Source organism: Culex pipiens, chromosome 3 (genome assembly GCF_016801865.2).
Source record: "Culex pipiens pallens isolate TS chromosome 3, TS_CPP_V2, whole genome shotgun sequence".
Taxonomy (NCBI): Eukaryota; Metazoa; Arthropoda; class Insecta; order Diptera; family Culicidae; genus Culex; species Culex pipiens.
The window spans coordinates 103,214,875-103,234,763 of NC_068939.1; the positions used below are offsets into that span (position 1 = coordinate 103,214,875).

Here is a 19,889-nt window from a genome sequence, read left to right on the forward strand (position 1 = left end):
CTTTTATCGAAAAAAAAATCGTACGCATGCGGGCTTCATCAACTGCAAATAGATTGACTTGAACAACGGATTTGAATTTGGCAATAATTCAATAAAAAACACATTTTTGTTAGTTTGCATGGGGTTTATTTATTATATAACAACTAAAAACGCACAAACTCGGTCACTCAATACAGTTCAATGACCAAACTTTAAATAGCGAAGGTGGGTTGGACAATGCCTTAAAAAGCAGCTAGGGGAAATATACCCATTTTAATCACTCTAAGCCGTTCGACCAATTCTCATCACTTTTGCCGTTTTCCGCTATTAAATCAACATTTTCAGAAGTATCATCAATGGAGAGTTTACTTGAGCTATTTATTACTTTGGAACAGTCAAAAACACTTTATAAAAGCTGAAATTTATTATCAAAGTGCTGATATGCCGATAGTAGAAATAGGCTGAGAAAGGGCATAGTTCCCCTACTTTCACTATTTTTACCTTCTGTTCCTATTACAATCTTTAACTCCACTACAATATAGACACCACAAACAATGATATTTTAAAACGATTATCACTCTCTTTTCAAATTAAACATATTAGTTAACAAAAAACCGCTGCAATCAGCACAAGCAAAACTGTAAATAACAGCGCGTAGCAATACAGATAATAAAATCTTGATAGTTTTGAACAAGGTAACTCTAAGGATGAAAAGTTTTATCAACTTCTTTTCGAAAACCATATGTATTTAAAGAAGTTCTAATCAAGACTGAAAGGCTTTGATAAAAGGGGCAGGACGAAGAACACTAAAACGAAAACAATTTGATAAAATGCCTCGTTTAGTAACGATAAATTGCAAAATAACATGATGTACATTCACTTTGACACAATAATGATAATGCACAGCACCAGTACATGCAACAATTGCAAAGCAAAAGAATTTCTGGTTCAGTGAAATGTTCCGATTTCTCACAATTCTATCACAATTCAAACACGATAAAAAACCACCAATTAAAAAATATTTTATTATTATCAACACATAGTTATTAAGTCATATGTAATTTTAAAACATTAACCGAAAATTCACTAGTAATTATGCCCAGAAGCGTTTTTCAAAAAATCAGCTCGCCTCTCAATGTATTTCACTGCGCTGTTCACGTACAACTGAATATGTCAAAGTGAAAGTACAAATCTAACAAGATTGATAAAATGCTTACGGAAGACTCAACAGATTTAAAGCAGCATTTGTTGTGTTAATCAAGCTATATCAAGAATTCTTCAGGCGTACTTAAAGTGTAAAGTTGAAAGCTTAATTAAAACTTCTAAACAAAATTCTTCATGATATCTTGAAGAATTCTTTAAAATATGTTTAAGTTTGTGGAATGGTAAAACCTGTTGGATTTGGTGAAAGATGTAACAAATCTTTATTGCATTTGATAAAACTATTATAAAAATGCTTAAGAATCAAAGGCATTTGACTTGCTACTTGGGCTACCATCCACCCCCACCACGTCGAGAACCGGCACCGGTGCTTCAGCAGCGAACGCGAGCGCTCGCGGCCAGCGGACTGAGTAGCAGATCGTCGTCGTCAGCGGAAAGACAGCGGTACGTACCGAGTCCCCCACACACACATACACTCACAAATATACACTTTTGAACCGACTTAAATACTTTGATTAAATTTCCCCTTCCGTCTCCCAAAAGAGGAGTTTTTATTCAACCCGTAACTCAAGAAAAGTGAAGTTCCCAAAGTTAAGTTCGCGTATCTCCTCGTTGGTGACTAGCGCAGCCGACCCTGCGATTACCGTGAGTCTGTGCTGTGACTAGCTAACCGTTGGCAGAAACTAATGTGGGAAAGTCCTAAATAGTTTCAATTTGAATCCAGTTTCATTGTAATAACATTTATTTTTCAATCTTGTTATTTTCCAGATGCTGAAAGAACTTAAAATGTTCGCCTAGTTCTTCAAAAAAATCAAAAATAAAACTATTAAACTTCAAAAAAGCAATTCAGTTACCACACTGAAAGCCAAAAAAACTTTAATTGGAAACATCCATTCACAACAACAATAACACACTTTAAAGCAATTCCATTTCATTTACTTAAACTTGCAGAAATTAGAAGTTATAAGCAAGAAGTTGTACAGCGTTGCTTTGGCGTTCTCGATTGCGAGATTTCTACTCGAAACTAAGTGTCCGAAGGCTTGATTGTTTGGGCAATTGCAAACCTCTTTTTAAACCTAAGCATCCATCCACCTCGGGATTTTAACTGCCGATCTTTGGATTGTGATTCCAACTGCCTACCAGCGAGTCCACCGAGACAGGACTCAGGGTGACGACTACTACACCTAGATTGAGCTAACGACCTAACCTCTAGGTTAGACCAGGTCCAACATTTACTTCCCCGTCGGGCGGAAGGCGTGATCAGACAAATCTCGTCTAGAAAAATGCCACCAGGACCTTCTGGGATCGAACCCAGGCCGACTGGGTGAGAGGCAACCACGCTTACCCCGATACCACGGATTCCTGTAATTTTGATTTGTAATTTAAATGTGTAAAGTTTCAAATTAAAGTTATGTTTACTAAATATACTTCAAAATAATAATGTTCATTGATGTTTTACTCACATTAAATAACGTATTTATGGGATAATTTGGAAATTTAATCAATTTTCTGTTTTCAAATCTAAAATATATATTTTATTTTAATGTTGTCAATGAATCGGTTATTTCAATTATTTCCAAATTCAACGTAAAGCTCCTTTAAAGCTCTTCGAACACTACTGAAACAAAAGCTTTAAAATCAAGAGACGAGAGTATTCAAACCACTTCAAGTTTTCTCTATCTCTCAAAATTCTCCAACACCAATGAAAACACCAAACGAAACAAGTTTTTCTTCAGTTCGATTCGCATATAGGACTGCTGTTGCTACATCTACATAAGTCGCAGGCAGTGTTTTTTGCTTTTTCTTGGCCTTTCAAAGCTCTCAACTCTGCCTCAAAACCACTCAGTAGCATTGTGTTGCTAGCAGAATACAGAAGTTGCCTCGAATCCGCTCAAAATTAGCTTTCAAAATGCACGTTTCACAGTCGGTAACTGTATGTTCATTTTTTGTTGGTTTTAATTGCGCAATATTTGGAAGAACTAATTTAATTTCTTTTAGATTTTAGTTACGCTAATTATAGGCGTTGTGCAATGTGATGTGTCTCATGTGCTAGGAGGTATTATAGTACAGGAAGAGATCTCCACGATTCCACCCCCACCTAAACCGTACGCGTTTAGTTATGCGGCTGGACGGCATCCAGGGCACGTTGACCGAACGCACAGTGAGGTGTCCGATGGAAGTGGCACTGTCAAAGGATCGTTCTCGTACGTGGACCCCAGAAATCAGGTCCGCACTGTGGAATACATTGCCGATGCTCACGGATTCTATCCGCGTTTGAGCCATTTGCAAAAATCTCCTCAACAAACCGAAGCAGTTGAACGAGCCTCGCAAAAACATTTTGCGTTGTACGCTAAAATTGCCGCAGAGCACGCGAATCCTCACTATCAACATGTCGTAAGTATACGTGGGCTGCAAAACCTCAACTCACATGTGAGTGACTCAAATTTTCTCAAACGTTTCGCCACACTCCTAGGAAGCATCACTGCCCAGAGATACAGTTGCAGTTTCCAAGGCCAAAGATCGACATTTTACGCTATATGAGAAAATTGCCCAAGATCATGCCAGAATTGCAGCGGAACGAGAAGCAGAACGACTCGCTTTCGAGGCTACTTCGGAAGTGACCCTATTGCACTGAATGTGTTGCAAAGTGAAAACCTGAAAGCGTGTACTAAAATTGGCTAAAATACTCAAGGACAACGAACAGTGAACAGTGAACACCCTTTCAAACTTGAATGTTAATATGTTTGTATTTAAAGAAGTACACCTAATAAACCCGTTTAGTTTGGACGGCGTGGCCCAAGAGCGTTCAGTATAAAGTTGACAAACAGCCGATTCGAGTCCTTAGTCTTTGCATCCTGCTTATTTTTCGCCGGATAATCGTAATCAGCGTATTCATAGTAGTCGTAATAGTCAGTATACAGCTCACCACCATCGTCATACCCATAAAGAGATTCTTGCGCAATGCCAGGACGACGGATTATTCCATAGTCAATCAGTGTCGGTTGCTGTCTACGAATAGGTTTGGAAACTATTGCGGAAAAAAAACAAATTAAACTTGTTCTCTGAATGGACAAAATAAGACTTACTCTGTCGCGGACCGTACCAGTATGCGAATGGTTGTTCAAATCTTGCAGGAAGTTCCTTATTTTGCGGCACGTACGACATTCCTCCGTTCCGTCTATTATTTGGCAGCATCGCCTGTAAATCGTACATATCTGCAATTACATTGAAAACCACATCCGGTCTGCCGTATTCTGAAAAATGAAATGAATTAATTTATGTTTACCGCTAGTACTAGTGGACGAACTTACGATAACCGACGCATGTTCTTGCACTGCAGGCTTGCTGCTTTCCATTTTTACCGGGACCAGCGACAATCGTTTGAGAGCTTCCCGGAACTTTTCTCGTTGGTTTTTTCTTACCAGCTGTTGTTGTCCTCATGGTTGTTGTTGTGGTGGTGGTTGTAGTCGTTGTAGGAACTGCAACAGAAATTTCATCACATTTTAAACAGATAGCAATTATCTCTCGAGACTTACCGACAGTAGAAGTGATTTCATCCTCGTAGTAATACTCGTACTCATCTTCTTGTCCTCGTACTATACCCATCTGTTGCAGTACAACAATAAAAGCATAAAGCAGAATCACAATATCAACTTTGGATTTCATTTTTACTCTTTCAATAACTAAATAACAATGGCAGCCATGGGCGCTGGGTAATGCCTTTAAATTCAAATTCTGCTAATGGCATATTAATTCGATATTATTTAATTTGGTGCTGTGATACATTGAATTAAAAGTAAATTTCATGTGAATCACCTCTTGAAGGACAAATATAACATACTTGTAAATTTGATCACATGACATTATAATTGCAAAACAACAAGTTTTTTTTCAGTTAACGAGATTTCTGAAATAATAAGAATATTAAGCTTAACTTCAAAATTCTCTCAACATTATTCATTGAATTAAATGAAATACCAAACAGTTAACATTATTAGTTAACATTACTAGTTAAATCAAATACCTAACCAAGTTTATTTATGTCGTCATATATATTTATAGGATCATAGCACATTCCATTATATATATTATTTAATTTATTTATGTGTTATAGCATCAACTGTTAACTAATTTGAAGTGATATTGTAATTTTTTTTACACATTTCTCAATTAACATTTACATTTTTAATATTTTGCTTGAATTAACTGGGGTGACATTGATATGATATCAAATTATTTTTCGGAATATTTTTCAACTGATAAGGCTGGTACAAATTTTATTTAATGTTTTAAAATTGAAAATGTCTTGAAATCAGAACAATTTTTCGGATTGTGTTTCAAAAACAAATTAAATCTATTATGTACAAACAAATTCAAATAATCTGAAAATTCAGTATTTTTTCGAATTGAACTCATTTTTATTATGACACATTGAAGTATGAATGTATGTATGTATGTTTGTATTTATTGGAACCCTCGTCTTGGCAGGACTTGGCCATGACCATAATATGTTTCAACTTCAACTGAGCCGCTTTGGTTAGTAACCGACATGTATGTTAAGGACCTTAAAAGATTGTAATTCGCATTCCAACCATTTCTTACGAAATGAAAAAGAAAGACAATGAAAATCAAGTGCCTTGGGCCAGGCAATCCACAACTACCTCATCCTGTCCATAAATATATGAAAGCTCTGGGATATTTTTTTAGAGGGATTTGATTTTTTGAAATGTAAATAAAATAAATGAATAAGGCCGTTCCAAACATTTACAAAGTTTATGGACCGAAAAATCAAGGGGTAAAACTTTAATCAAAAAATATCAAAATTTTAATGGAAAGAAAAGTGCATTCAACTAAAAACTATCAACTTCGAAAGTAACTATCCTGCAAAAATAATCACTTTTAACCATCTTTGGACTCGTTGAAAAATATTTCGAATACTTGTAAATTATCAATGTACAGTATCAGTATCGAGGGACATAAACTTAAAAATATATTTTCATAGGTGTAAGGAACATATAACAAATGCAGAGCAGAGCATATTATTTCAATTGTTAATCAGAAACCATCCCGATTTTGGTAGCCCTAATTTTAACTTGGGTTGGGACCCGTGGTGTAGGGGTTAGCGTGGTTGTCACGATGGCATTTTCAAGACGAGATTTGTCTGATAACGCCTTCCGTCGGACGGGGAAGTAAATGTTGGCCCCGGTATAATCTAGAGGTTACGTCGTTAGCTCAGTCCAGGTGTAGGAGTCGTCTCCCTGGCAGTAGCATGCCCTGCTCCTCGAGGAAGGTGGGGCAATTATATGGACGTTTTGAAAATTTCGTCGTTCATGGACGCCTCCCGACTAAAATTAGAACAAATTTCTGAGGATGGTGGGGCAGTTGCCCCATGTTGCCCCACCCTGTGCACGCTAGTGCTCCCTGGGACCTGTCCCAGTGGACTCGCTAGTAGGTAGTTGGTCTCACAATCCAAAGGTCGTCAGTTCGAATTCGGGTGGATGGAGAGTAGCGTGGCTCACGGATATATGAAAAAGACAAAAGTGTTCAATTCCAAACGCCTCGACCGGATTTTTGTAGCAATATGGCCCCAGAACATAGCCTGAAACTTTGAGCGCATTTGGTTAAGGTTTAGTACTTCCACCATTGACCTGAAGTTAGTATGGAACTTTTAAAGATTTACTATGGGAAATTTTCACTTTTAACCTCTTCTTAGATAAAGTTTCCCAAAACCCAATCAAATTTTCTTATTCTCAAGTTTCTTATAGGTTTTGATCCGGGGAACAACTTTGTAGAACATCGCAAAGCGCTAGGAATTGATCCTGAAAAGATACAGGATATTTTTTGGAGCTAGGATTTTTTTTTAACGTGCTCTAAAAATTTGCCTGTATCTTTCCGGGATTAATTCCTAGCGCTTTGTGATGTTCTACAAAGTTGTTCCCCGGATCGAAACCTATAAGAAACCACTACTTTGAGAAAAATTCATAGGGCATAGGAAAATATACTCGAAGAAGAGTTAAAAAGTTGAAAATAAATAAATTAAATTTATTGAAATTTCTTTATAACTTCAGGTCAATGGTGGAAGTTCTAAACCTTAACCAAATGCGCTCAAAATTTCAGGCTATGTTTTGGGGCCATATTGCTACAAAATTCCGGTTGAGGCGTTCGAAATTGAACACTTTTGTCTTTTTCATATATCCGTGAGCCACGCTAATGGAGAGGTTTGCCTTCGGACACCTAGGTTCCTAGGTAGGAATCTCGCAATCGAGAACACCAAGAGCAAATAATTTATTTATTTTTTATCTTTATTCATTTTAACTTTGTGTAATAAAACTAAATGGATAGGATAGTTACAAAAGTGAAACTAATTTTAATTTATGACTAGAACTTAGCAAAAATTATTGTTGATGCCAAAAACCAGACATGACAAAATCCAATGTTATAAATTGAATCTGTAGCTGAACTTAGTTCATACTAAATTTTGGCTTAAGCCAAATTAAACTTAATTCTAATACAAAGATCATTAGCAATTCCCTACTAGAACAGCCTCATTAAAAAAAAAAGTTGTCCGATTGGGCTCAAAATGTTTGTGGTCGAAATACCCGTATTTTTTCTTGTTTGATCCTTAAAATGACCTACGCCGTATTAGGGTGGTCCAAAAAATTGGCATTTTCGTCGATTTTCGTAAAAAAACACATTTTAAGCGTGATTGAGTGGGCTTTAAGAGAAAAATAGTTCGGAGTTTCAAAAATTTAGCCTTATATTTGAAAAGGTCGTATGAAAACTTGAAATCCGGGTTTGGAGGTCTCGGGATCGAATGCCCTATGTCTGAAAATATTTTTATCGGATTCCTCGGACACTTTGACATAACATATCCTAAAATGGCGAAGTTGCATTAACAGGATTCCGAGATGTAATTTTTTGAAAATAAAATCTGGGGTTTCGACGCGCCACGCTCAAAAACAGGAAAATGACGTAAATGGAAAAACAACTATTTTTACTATATCTGCGATAATTTTAAAATTTAAGCGATGGTTACCCAAATGGCCAAACAAAAAAAAATACGGGTTTAATTATTTCGGCCAAATTTGGAGCCCTATCGGACAACTTTTTTTCGAATCAGGCTGTTTTCATATGGAATCGCTGTCATGGTATCCATGAAAAATTATACCATGGAAAATAGAACATGGATGTTATGGTGGCCAATGACAACATAAACCACCAATCAATATCTAACTAATATTATGTAAATTGGAATTTCCCTACCAGGCCTCTCTCTTGAGGACAAATTTTGTTGAAGATAGCCACCTCGGTTAGAATTTATTACGCCTGACGTGAGTTTCAAACCGATGACGGACGGGGCCACAGAAATTAATATTAGTTTTTTTAGTACTAAGATATCAATGTTGAAACCGAGTTATTCATAGGGGAGAGTGGGGAGACTTGATCCCCGGGGAGACTTGATCCCAAGCCAGTATCTCGTCAGCATGTGGGTAAAACAATTAGCTTTGTTCTAGAAAGTTGTGCGAAATTGACTAAAACTCATTGTAGAAAACAAAGAAAAAAATTAAAAAATGTTTAGATTGAGTTACACACATTTTTCTAAGAAGTGCTGCAAAAAACTTCCAAGAGATCTTTTTTCTTTGTTTTGATAAGTATAGAAAACACTCAAAAATTATTAAAAAAAATATTTTTTATACATGAATTGTTTGATAAATATATCAACTCCCAAACCCTTACGCATTTGATGTTAAATTTATCGTCATACTATTTTTACAATCAATTGTTTAAAAAAGTGCGTTTAGGGAGACTTGATCCCTGCATTTTTACAGTCACTGGAATCAGCCTCAAAATTAAATAACTTGGGTGGGTTTTCGTACATAGTTTCCTTTAGTATAGTTGTACATAACTTACTGCAGTTTGAACCATTATTCAAAAGTATTGTAAACAAAAATTACCAGCTTTTGTAAACATGCTCAATTTTGGTCTAAAAAAGAAAATTTTAAGTTTTTAAATATTATACATGCTAAACTTGTTATATTTTGAACACAAACGTACAGGTTTAATGTGAAATTGCTGTAACTTATAGAAAATTAAAAGTTTGGATGAATAAGAAACATTTTGCTTAAGATTTCTTCAAAATGATGAAAGGGGGATCAAATTACCCCCAACATTTTGAAAATGCCGGTTTAAAATATTTTTTAAAAACGCTTGGCATTATTCGAAGAGCTTATCTGATGAAATACCCTTATCAGCCAAACATAGTTGAATGATTAAGCTTTCAATTCATGCAAAAAGATCATAGTTTTGTGAGAAATTGACAGAGTTATGTGCGATACAAAAAAAAGGGATCAAGTCTCCCCACTCTCCCCTATATTTATTGACGAAATATCACACGACTTGAAATCTCAACAGCAATGTTTGATTTTTTTATAAATAATATCCCCAAAATAAATCTGCTTGACCTCCAGTGTAACAACAGCACTGTCTACAACTGGAACCTCCATATTGTTGAAATCCATAGTACGAAGAAATAAAGTCTCTTGTATTCCAGAACACGGGTTTAGCCGCTTGGAGTCTTCTTTGTTGATCATAGTAATACAAATAATCGTAACTCATACCGTTTGTAGCTTCTACTTCAGAATATTGATCTTCGTAATAATCTACTGCCGTTGTTTCACGATCATATAATTCCCACCAACATGTTTTGTAACGCTTGGGGAAAACACTTGTAACAACTCTTTTTTTAGCGCCATACCGATTTACTGTTTGTAAGGGTGCTAATTTATACCAACGATATATTGTGTCACTAACTGGTCCCATAATGTGTTTCCGACCGTTTTTGTTTTTGTTGAAAAATCGAGAAAATGGATTTGATGGCGCATAATAGCTTGCAGCCAAGTAGTCCTGAGAAAAAACGCACATTTTAATAAGTGTTAGAATTTTGTAACTAAAAACATACCTGAACTAACATAAAAATCAATACTGTATTGCATTTCAAGATCCACATCGTGCAAGTGTTGTAGCAAGCAAAAACGATCAACCAGGACTGTTCATTATTTTTAAATCAGTTTCTACGCCCTTGTAAACACTAATTTGATTTCACTGAAGCATTACTACCGGACTATTATTTCAAAGTGGAGGTGAACACTATTACCGGAAGAAAATTCTGGAATATTTTTTCAATGTCATTCGGTGCACGACAATTTCCAAGCAAAAAAACAACTAAACAATTCATAACAAGAATTAACCAAATGGAAAATGTTCCTGCAACGGTATCAAAGTCTAACGACATTGGTTCAGTTGAAAGATCTTCCCTAAATTTATCCATTCCATAAATTCTTTGTAAATAATTGACGGTACCAAATGCTTGTAGTTGTAAAATTACTGAAATATTTTGTTTTGGCTGGGCTCACAACACTTAACTATGATGAACACACATTTCCAAAGCTTCTGGAATCGATTCAAAGTACCGTTTTGCAGGTTCATGCATGTAGTAAAAAAACCCAGCTGATTGAATATCTTTTATTAATCCTATTATCATCTAACTCAATACTATTACTTTAGTTATGGCTTTTTTGGGAATTTAACCAACGGAACCCCCAAAAATGCAAGCCACGTCGTCAAAACTGGCGTAACGATGATTTCCACTTTAAAAGCTTCTAAACATCTAATACTTTGATCGCTAAACATTGTTTTTGAAATCATCATAGCACAAATCAGAATAGTACAAATCACAACCCAAGCCACCGTATCGAAGGGCTTGACTAACTTTTGAAACGAGGTAAACAGCCTTACCCTTGGCGCAGCAATAACAAATTCGTTAATAAAATGAGGCTCGCCTTGTTTAAGATATAAACTACGATCCGCCGTCACTCCTAATGTACCGAAGCCCAAGTCTACCAAATTGTTTTGAATCAATCTCATCAATCCTGTACTGTTTCTTTTCTTAATTTCTCCCAATAGAGCTCCATCCTTTTTCAGCACATCGACGTCGTCGTGCTATCTTGTCGCACCCGACATTTCGACGTTCCGAGAAAAACGCGTTTTAATGTTTGACCTTGAATAAACAAAAACCAGAGCACGCAATGCAAACAATAACAAACACGTTTTTTTTTGGCTAACCATTCTGTGCATTGTCCCGAAGTTTGGTTGAAGTTGGTTGCTGGAGTCCCGAGTTATAATTACAAATGTTTACGGGAGTCTAACTTGCACAAGCGTCAAACGCGTTCTGACCTGAAATCCCTCTAGCCAATTGTCGCACTTACATCATTTTTTAGGGAGCGACAAGATAGCACGACAAGATTGAATCTACTTTCATATGTAAAGTGACAAAAATGCACGGAGTTTTTTCGGTTTTTATTGAATATCTCAGGATTGAAATCGAATTTTGGGGATCTGTGAAGGTCAAAAGGTGAGGCATTGTGAGCTACACAAAATGGCGTTCTAAACTCAATTTGGCCCAAAATGCACGTGCGACAAGTTAGCACGACGGCGACGACATATGCTACAGGAAAGTTGTGACGTTCGGTGACAGTTTCTATATTCGACACTTCTAAACCATTGTAGCACGTTTTCATAGACGAATCCTCCGAAACTATTGTAAACGGTTCACTTCATTTTCGCTAGACGCGACCATGACAATGACATTAATGATACGCTTTTGATATAACTTTTCAAACATTAGTTTCAACTCATCCGAGTTCAACGATAGTGTACAAGCCTCATGACTGTTTGGGCTGATTTTTTCATACTGTTTACGGAATGCTTCGTATGAGTCTACAACAAAAACGTTGTAAAAGAATGGTGGCATTCCAGCATAATATGCAAATGTGATTGACATCATTTTACTATTCAACTGAATGGCGTTCGTAAAAATTTCTATTGCATCATTATTCTTAAAACTGGTTTTACTCTCCATATGAAACCAAATTGGTTTGTACGATTCAACATACTATCTTTCCAGAACGTTTGATAGTGCTTCACTAAGCACATTTTGATTTGTAGGTGCAATATTATGAATAAAACAGTTTACATTCACATTGAATGTTCAAAAATTGAAACATGTTCTAGAAAGTGTGTGTTATTGTAAGTCTTTATTTCTAAATGTGAAACGCGTTGATACAATGATTTGTTGTTTTTTTTTTTTTGTGAAATAGCAAATGTAAGCTAGCACTTCCATAATACTTCGAAGCAAAAGCTTGTTACGCTTAAAGAAACGAATATCAACCAAATTATAAAGATGGCCGAAATCGTGTCCATATCCAGAGGAAGTGGTTCTACGCTATGAAACTCTTTGAAGCTCGTAATTCCAAAAACACTTTTCCAGTACTTCATTAGGCCTGCAGCTTGCAAATTTAAAATGTCTTCGTCAAACATTGCATTTAACGGAGAGTCCTTGGGGTAGTAAATTCCAACAGCATAAGTCGCAATAACATCCGTTCCAGTTTTCACAAATCCTTTTTTTATGTTCTGTTGGTTGAAATAGTTCAACGTGGACGATGGCAGTAGAATCACACCATCTAGATCTCCATTTAGTAACTGCGAAAGTTTGGGATTGGTTTCATCAGGGTTGATGAACTTGAGCCTGCAACAAAATATCATTAAAACAGATTGATGTTGTGATTAGTTGATATATCTTTACATTTTTAAAATATCCGGGGACGATGCAAAGAATCGTTTTGCAGGTTCATATAAGTAGTAGTATAACTTTTCAGATTGAATATCTTCTATAGTTTGAACAGGCTTGGTGTGTTGTCCTTTGTGAAAGTATTTAAACATAGCCCCTTGATACAAAGTTCTAACCATCAGCCCCATAACCATCCAACTCATTACTATTGCTTTCGTTTTATCTTTTTTGGGGCATTTTGCTAAAGGATTTCCTAGGAATGCTAGCCAAGTAATCAAAACTGGAGTTTCGAAAGCTTCAACTTTTAAAATTCTCAGATATCTTACGTCTTGTTTCCCAAACATAACCTTTGATACAACTATTGAGCCAACAAGTGCAATACTAATAAACATCCATGCCATAGTATCAAAAGGTTTATATAACTTCTCGAATGACGTATACAGTCTCCCGGTTGGAACAGCTATAATAAACTTACTAATGAAATGCGGTATTCCCTGTTTGAGATAAAAGCTACGTTCTGCTGTTACTCCTAGCGTACCAAAGCCAAAGTCTACCTGCTTGTTTTGAATTAATCCCATCAAACCAGTGCTATTCTTTTCCTTAATAACACCCCAACTAGTTCCATCTTCATTAAGAACATACTGTGCAGTGAAATTGTGATGTTTTGCGATAGTTTCTACCATTACTACTTCCAAACCATCGAAACTTCTATTACCAACTATTGTGAATGGGGCAACATCGTAAGTTCCTGCTTTTAAGTAGCACCCATTCATGTTAAACAGATGATTCGGGAATAAGTCAATATCAATTTCAGAATTATTGTTACTTATGTTTGCCAAGAGTTTTGGATTGATTTTACTGCAACTTCCTTCATGATATGGGAAATTTGTATAAATTTGAGCTTCGCCCGGTGTTGTCACTTTTATAACTATTGCATTGATTATTTTGTTCAATAAAAGTTTCTCAAATATAATTTCAACGACATTGGATTCCAATGCAAAGCAAATGATAGTGTACAAGCCTGAAAGGTCATATCTATCCGTATTGATCATTTCGTATTGCCGAAGAAATGATTCATATGACCGAACAATCAGCACATTATAGTACGAGGGATGCATTTCAGAGTGCAATACGAAAACAATTTGGATTATTCTGCGACTCGATCGAACAGCGTTTACCAATATCTCAACATAATCATTGCTTTCAATATTATCATTTCTTGGTGAACTCAGTAAGACTGGTTTATGTGTATTTATGTAATACTTTTCGAAAACAATAGTCAAAGCATCACTAATAAAATCATAGTTGCCATTGTTGGAAGATATTCCTTCACAGGACGGAAAGATCAAACATAAAATGAATAAACGAACCATTTCAAACCATAGATTCCTTCCAACTAGTAATTGGTGTTAGGCATTACTCTATAGAGAAGCAATATCTTGTTACTAATGTATCAGTTTTAAATAATCTGATAGAATAGTTCCATTGGTTTTTAATTGATTCTCGTTTATAGGTAACTATTCTTAATTACTGCTTTTAATCGGTTGTTTTTATCAACGGAAAGAATTCCGTAAACCAATTCAAAAACAAACACAACGGTGCATAAGAACAGCCCCAATGCCCATATGATAAATATACCAGACACGCCATCAAAGTTTAATTGTTCAGGTTTTGCATCGCCAAGATCGAAATAACTAGTTTCTCCAAAGGAACGGAGCCAGTAGTTGAATATTCCAGAAACATGCAGCTGAGAAATAACCTTATCGAACATCATATAGAAAGGCGAGTTTTTTGGATAGTAAAAACAAACTAGATACGTGGCAACGATTTCGGTCCCAACGTTGACATTCCCTCGACCAAGATTTTTTTGATTGAAATAGTTTACCATGGCTGACGGTAACACTAGAACGCCATCCCAATGTCCATGCATTACCATCTTCAAATGATTGAAAGGATCATCTGTGTTCTTGGTGATTTTAACTCTGAAAAAGAATGTATTCCAATTTATAATGGCAACAATCACACTTTACTTGAATGTACCTTTTCAGAACATCAGGAAACAACTCAAAATAGCGCTGGGTCACATCAAACATATAGAAATATAATCCCGCTGCTTCCACATATAGGAAAGTTCTAACTGGTTTAGTTTGTTGACCATGATGTAAATATCGGTAGGTCGCACTCTGGTATGATGTACGAACAACTAGTCCCAAAAACAACCAGCTAGTAATGACGGATCTTGCCATCCAGTTGTTGGGGAATTTAACCATTGGATTTCCTAAAAAAGTGAGCCAGCCATTCAGCATCGGATTTGGCAAAAAATCAATCCAAGGAAGTTTTGAATATTTCAAGTGTTGCTTCTCGAATCGAAGCTTCATTAAAATCATTCCCATACAAACTGCAATTGAAAGTAGCATCCATGCGTTCAAGGTGAATGGTTTGAACAACTTTTCCAAGGATGTAAAATTCCGTCCCGGTGGAATGGCAATCACAAACTTGCTGATAAAATGTGACATCCCAGCCTTTAGATAGAACGATCATTGAGCAGAAATTCCAACGGAACCAAACCCCACATCAACTAATTTGTCCTGAATCAGACCCATCAGTCCAGTGCTGTTTTGAGGCTCGATAAAACCCCATCGCATATTGTTTGCCGGATAGATGAACTGCACGGTGAAGTTATGTATTGTAGCCACTGTTTGCACTATTCGAACTTCTGTTCCATCGTAAAATGTGTTGCCATAATGATCATTTTTAGGTATTGTAAACGGTTCCAAAGGATACGTGCCAACCTTCAACTGACATTGGTTCATATTATCAAACTGATTCGAAAACAACGAACGATCCTGAGATTCAGCTTTGCCATCTTTCGATACCATCACCAACTCTGGGTTGACGTTTGCACAGTCTTTATTGCGAAAGGGACGATATGTGTAAACTTCGATCTGATTAAAGGTACTCGGTGCTATAAATAGCACATTGAAAATTTGTTTCTGATGTAAACAGTTGAAAACTCTTTTTTGCAATTCCGTCATGAAACTACTTACTTTTCCTGTCATTCTTTAACGACGAAATAGCCTACTTTTCTGTACCAAAAATAACAGAATCGAATAGCAACACATTTCAAAATAAATGCTGAAAAGTTCTACTTTTCAGCACTGAAATGAGGGCTGAAAAGTTGAACTTTTCAGCACTTGTTTCGAAAAGTAACACTTTTCAACATTTTTTTTTATTTAAACGATTGATTGACAAAATACATGAAAATTTGACTTAAAATTTGACTCAATGGGTGTTTTTCGGAATTGCAAAAAATGTTGTATGGAACTCGTTGCAAAACTTGATTTTTTCAGCACTCTTCGTATTTATCCAACTCGGTGAATCTCGTTGGATAAATGTACGACTCGTGCTGAAAAAAACCTCTTTTTGCAACTTGTTGCATAAACTACTATTTACTAGTTCAGATCCGTTTCTAAGAACATGTTGATAAACTACAGTGTACATTCCCGTTGAATCGTACTCAAAAGCATTAAATGATTGACATATTTTTTTAAATGATGTAAACGATCCGATTATTATTACATTGTAAAACGATTGATATACTCTGTTTTTTTGCTGTCCATTTCTTATAATGATAGGTAATTGGTAACTATATAAATGTAACACTTCTGTTAAAATATCGAGTTGCTCATTTTTTTCAACGGCATCTTCGCCAGAAAAGTTTATCAGAACACTTTTGTGGACGTCTGCATACATGTCTAGTATATGCGCGAGCGTGAAACTGATTTGATGTGAATGAATTTTATCAAATAATAAAAACGAGTTCAGAATAACGAATGCAAATCGAACCATCTTGTACTTAGTATCGAAGAACACTACTTTCAATTGAAATGCTAGCAATGTGGAACTACGGTTAGTAATCGATATGTCTATTACAATCATAAGCCACTATATTTTTCTTAATTTTCGTTCATAAAAGAACAAATAGTATTATGTACTGTTAGGATGTAACAACACTAACTGGAGCGAGATTGAAAGCAACATTGGCTGGTGTTGCACCTTCAAAAATTAAATGCAATGAAACTTTTGAAAAAAAATGTTCCGAATTGCTTTTGATCATTTATGCGATTTTTTTATTACAAGATACAAGTACCTAAATCTCCTCACATAAATAAATTTCGTTACACCCTAATTTGACTGAAAAGCTCGTTCGAAATTTTTAAATTATAACATTGCCAGAATGCTATAAAAACAAATTGATCAATATCACTTACTTATTGCAAGTTTCGCATTCAAACATTCTGCACAGATTTTTCTTAGTTAAATTTATTTGACATTCAGTTATGTTTTTTATTTCAGTATTTCATAAGTGCAGAAACTAACGTAGCTGAGACCATCTTTCAAAACCTGACCTGAAGGAGAGTTTACAATTACCTAGGACATCAAGTTGATTAGTTAAATGAAAATGTTACAAAAGAAACCGATTAATCTGATAGGTGGCTCCTTCTGAAAAACTCTATATTCGCAAAGATTCACTGAGGTATGGTGAGGACTCATAAAAAAATGGCTACAAGATATGGAAAAAAATCATTACCTGATGGGTTTTTCAGATCAAACAGTTCATCCACAACAAATAGTTTTAAACACGCAATCTCAGATAGATCCACGTGCTTTACAATCAAATATCGTGTGACTCGTGCTGTGTATTCATGTTATGTAAAACAATTTGTGAATTTCATGTCAATCGGACATGGTGTCAATCTCATCAAACCAGTTCATCATGAAATTCTTGATGGTTCTGTCACAGCTTTTAACCTTATCGCAGGCAATCATGAAAGAAGACTATTTTCATAATAGAAAGCTCAATTTTAACGTACAAACAATAGTGTCGATCTTGAACGAGTATTACGTAAACGATCACTTACCAACCCAAATAAGCTATTCAGTGTCAGATGCTAAGTTAGTTTACACGCAGAATGATTTAATAAACAAAGTGCTAAAATATGCAAGCGAGAATTCAAAAATATTATTCCACTTGGCACATTTCAGGCAACGTACAACATTTTTCTATAACCTCATATTCATTGATGATCTCTGTGCTTTTCGAAGTGTGCTTTTATTACTAAATAGTGGATTATACAATTTTTCCGGCCTCTATACGGTAGTCATCACTGGTTTATTCAATGAAGCACTAATGCAAGAAATTTTAGCAAAGTTATGGTCCATAAAAATTACAAATGCAATCGTTTTAACAATAAGCCACTCTGACGTTCATGAAACTATCTCAATGTACACATATTTTCCATTTGAAAAAAACAATTGCGGCCAGGTCTATCCAGTTTTATTAACAAACTTAAAATCACACAATGATTTCAACAAAAATGTCATTTTATTTCCAAATAAATGGGAAAATTTACACAACTGTAGTTTAAAAGCTGGCACGTTCGAAATTAAACCATTCATAATCATGGATTATTCAAATGGAGAATTTGGACGCAATATTGACGGTTTTGAGGCAAAACTCATAGAAATAGTTCAACGTAAGCTCAATTTCCAAATCCAATATCATTTTCCGGCGATTGGAACACAATGGGGTTTTATTGGAGAAAACAATAGCACTGGTCTAATGAAAATGATCCAATCTGGACAAGTCGACTTTGGAATTGCAAGCATCGCATTAACGGCGGATCGTAGTGAGTTTCTTCAAGCAGGGTCAGCTCATTACACTTCCAAAATTGTATTTGCTATTCCCGATGGACGGTTGTATACTTCTCTTGAGAAACTATTCCGACCGTTTAAAACGTCCATGTGGTATGCTGTAGTATTTTGCTTGACATCAGTTGCTTGTTCGGTAGCTGCATTCTACCGACTTGGATCTCATCGATTACTAAACCTTAATGAATCCAGATCTCCTGTCATGAACATTTTCAGTGTATTTTTCGGTGGGCCAAGTTCAGAAGTTCCAGAGCAAAATTGTGCCCGTATAGTGCTCTTTTCATGGATATACTACTGCTTCATCATTCGCACTGTCTACCAAAGCTTATTATTTCAATATTTGCAACAGGAACAAAGATGGCCTAAGGTAGAAACCATAGATGATATTGAAAGAGAAGGGTTTACATATTATATGGCGGATATAGCACAAAGATTCTTCATCAACGCGCCACATGTTCTTGAAAGGTATGATATACTCAAAGTGGTCTACTGTTGCTAAACAAAAAACTTGAGCATCGATTCTTTTTTTCAGAACTCAAATTTTACCACATGAATCCGACTATTTAAGTAAGGCACTAGAGCGATTAGCACGAAATGAAATCTACGGAGTTGTTTGTGTTGTACTCAATAATATTGCTTATCACAACAAATTTAAAGCTCATATAGGCATAGTTCATGCAATGACTAACCCCATCCTGACGTATTCTATTGCTATGCACTATCCCAAAAACTCTCCGTTGGTAGAACACTTTGATAAGATAATCAACAAACTTCAGCCAAGTGGAATTGCAGACCATTGGGCAAACAACTATGGAAATAATGCATTCCTTCATCAAATCAAGCAAACTTACAACGTTCCTAAACCTTTAACCAATGCTCAATTGATAGGATTGTACAAAGTATCTACGCTTCTACTAAGTATTGCAATTATTGTTTTCTTGTGTGAACTGCTGTATTCACATTTTGGATTTCATCACCGCATTAAAATTTTGAAAAATAATTCAGGAAATAGGCACCAAAAAACACCCAACAAAAACAAAATCATATATCATGAAAAAAAGAAGCAATCACACTCAATGGAAAGCTATTGAAATGATATAAAAAATTCCACAACTTCATGTGACTATTGTACAATTAATTATTTAACAGAAAGCAAACATGAACATGATCAATGGGTAACGACTTGACAGTTATTTTTTTTTTTTCACAATTAGATCGTATCCCGACAATGACAATGCAATTTTACATTCGTACCAATCAGTCAATCATGAAAGCTCTATTAGTGTTGACCATCTACACTGTAGCAGTGAAATCGAATCTGATTTCCAATAATTCTCAAAATGAATACATGAAAATTATTCAATTGTATTCTAGTTCCATTTTGTATATAATAGAAAATTATTATGAAAGT

At 35.6% G+C, this 19,889-nt stretch overlaps 3 protein-coding genes across 4 annotated transcripts; 1 reads left to right on the forward strand and 2 right to left on the reverse strand.

The window, feature by feature from the left end:
- The first annotated feature begins 2,904 nt into the window (after nt 1–2,904).
- On the forward strand, nt 2,905–3,942 carry LOC120418277 (uncharacterized). Its single transcript, XM_039580597.2, has 3 exons — nt 2,905–3,073; nt 3,139–3,534; nt 3,614–3,942. The coding sequence occupies exons 1-3, from the start codon at nt 3,050–3,052 to the stop codon at nt 3,773–3,775; spliced, it is 582 nt and encodes a 193-aa protein (XP_039436531.1). The 5' UTR covers nt 2,905–3,049; the 3' UTR covers nt 3,776–3,942.
- On the reverse strand, nt 3,683–4,989 carry LOC120418276 (uncharacterized). 2 transcript variants are annotated; one of them, XM_039580596.2, is made up of 4 exons: nt 4,677–4,989; nt 4,452–4,619; nt 4,227–4,394; nt 3,683–4,168 (listed from the first exon to the last, which is right to left on the reverse strand). In XM_039580596.2, the coding sequence occupies exons 1-4, from the start codon at nt 4,804–4,806 to the stop codon at nt 3,918–3,920; spliced, it is 717 nt and encodes a 238-aa protein (XP_039436530.1). In that variant the 5' UTR covers nt 4,807–4,989; the 3' UTR covers nt 3,683–3,917. The 2 variants fall into 2 exon arrangements, with proteins under 2 accessions (XP_039436530.1, XP_039436529.1); XM_039580595.2 differs by having other exon boundaries at nt 4,452–4,989.
- A 7,290-nt stretch (nt 4,990–12,279) lies between these two features.
- LOC120418279 (uncharacterized) lies at nt 12,280–14,192 on the reverse strand. Its single transcript, XM_039580599.2, has 2 exons — nt 12,782–14,192; nt 12,280–12,724 (listed from the first exon to the last, which is right to left on the reverse strand). Exons 1-2 carry the CDS (start codon nt 14,137–14,139, stop codon nt 12,307–12,309), a joined length of 1,776 nt encoding a protein of 591 aa, XP_039436533.1. The 5' UTR covers nt 14,140–14,192; the 3' UTR covers nt 12,280–12,306.
- Between the last annotated feature and the right edge of the window lie 5,697 nt (nt 14,193–19,889).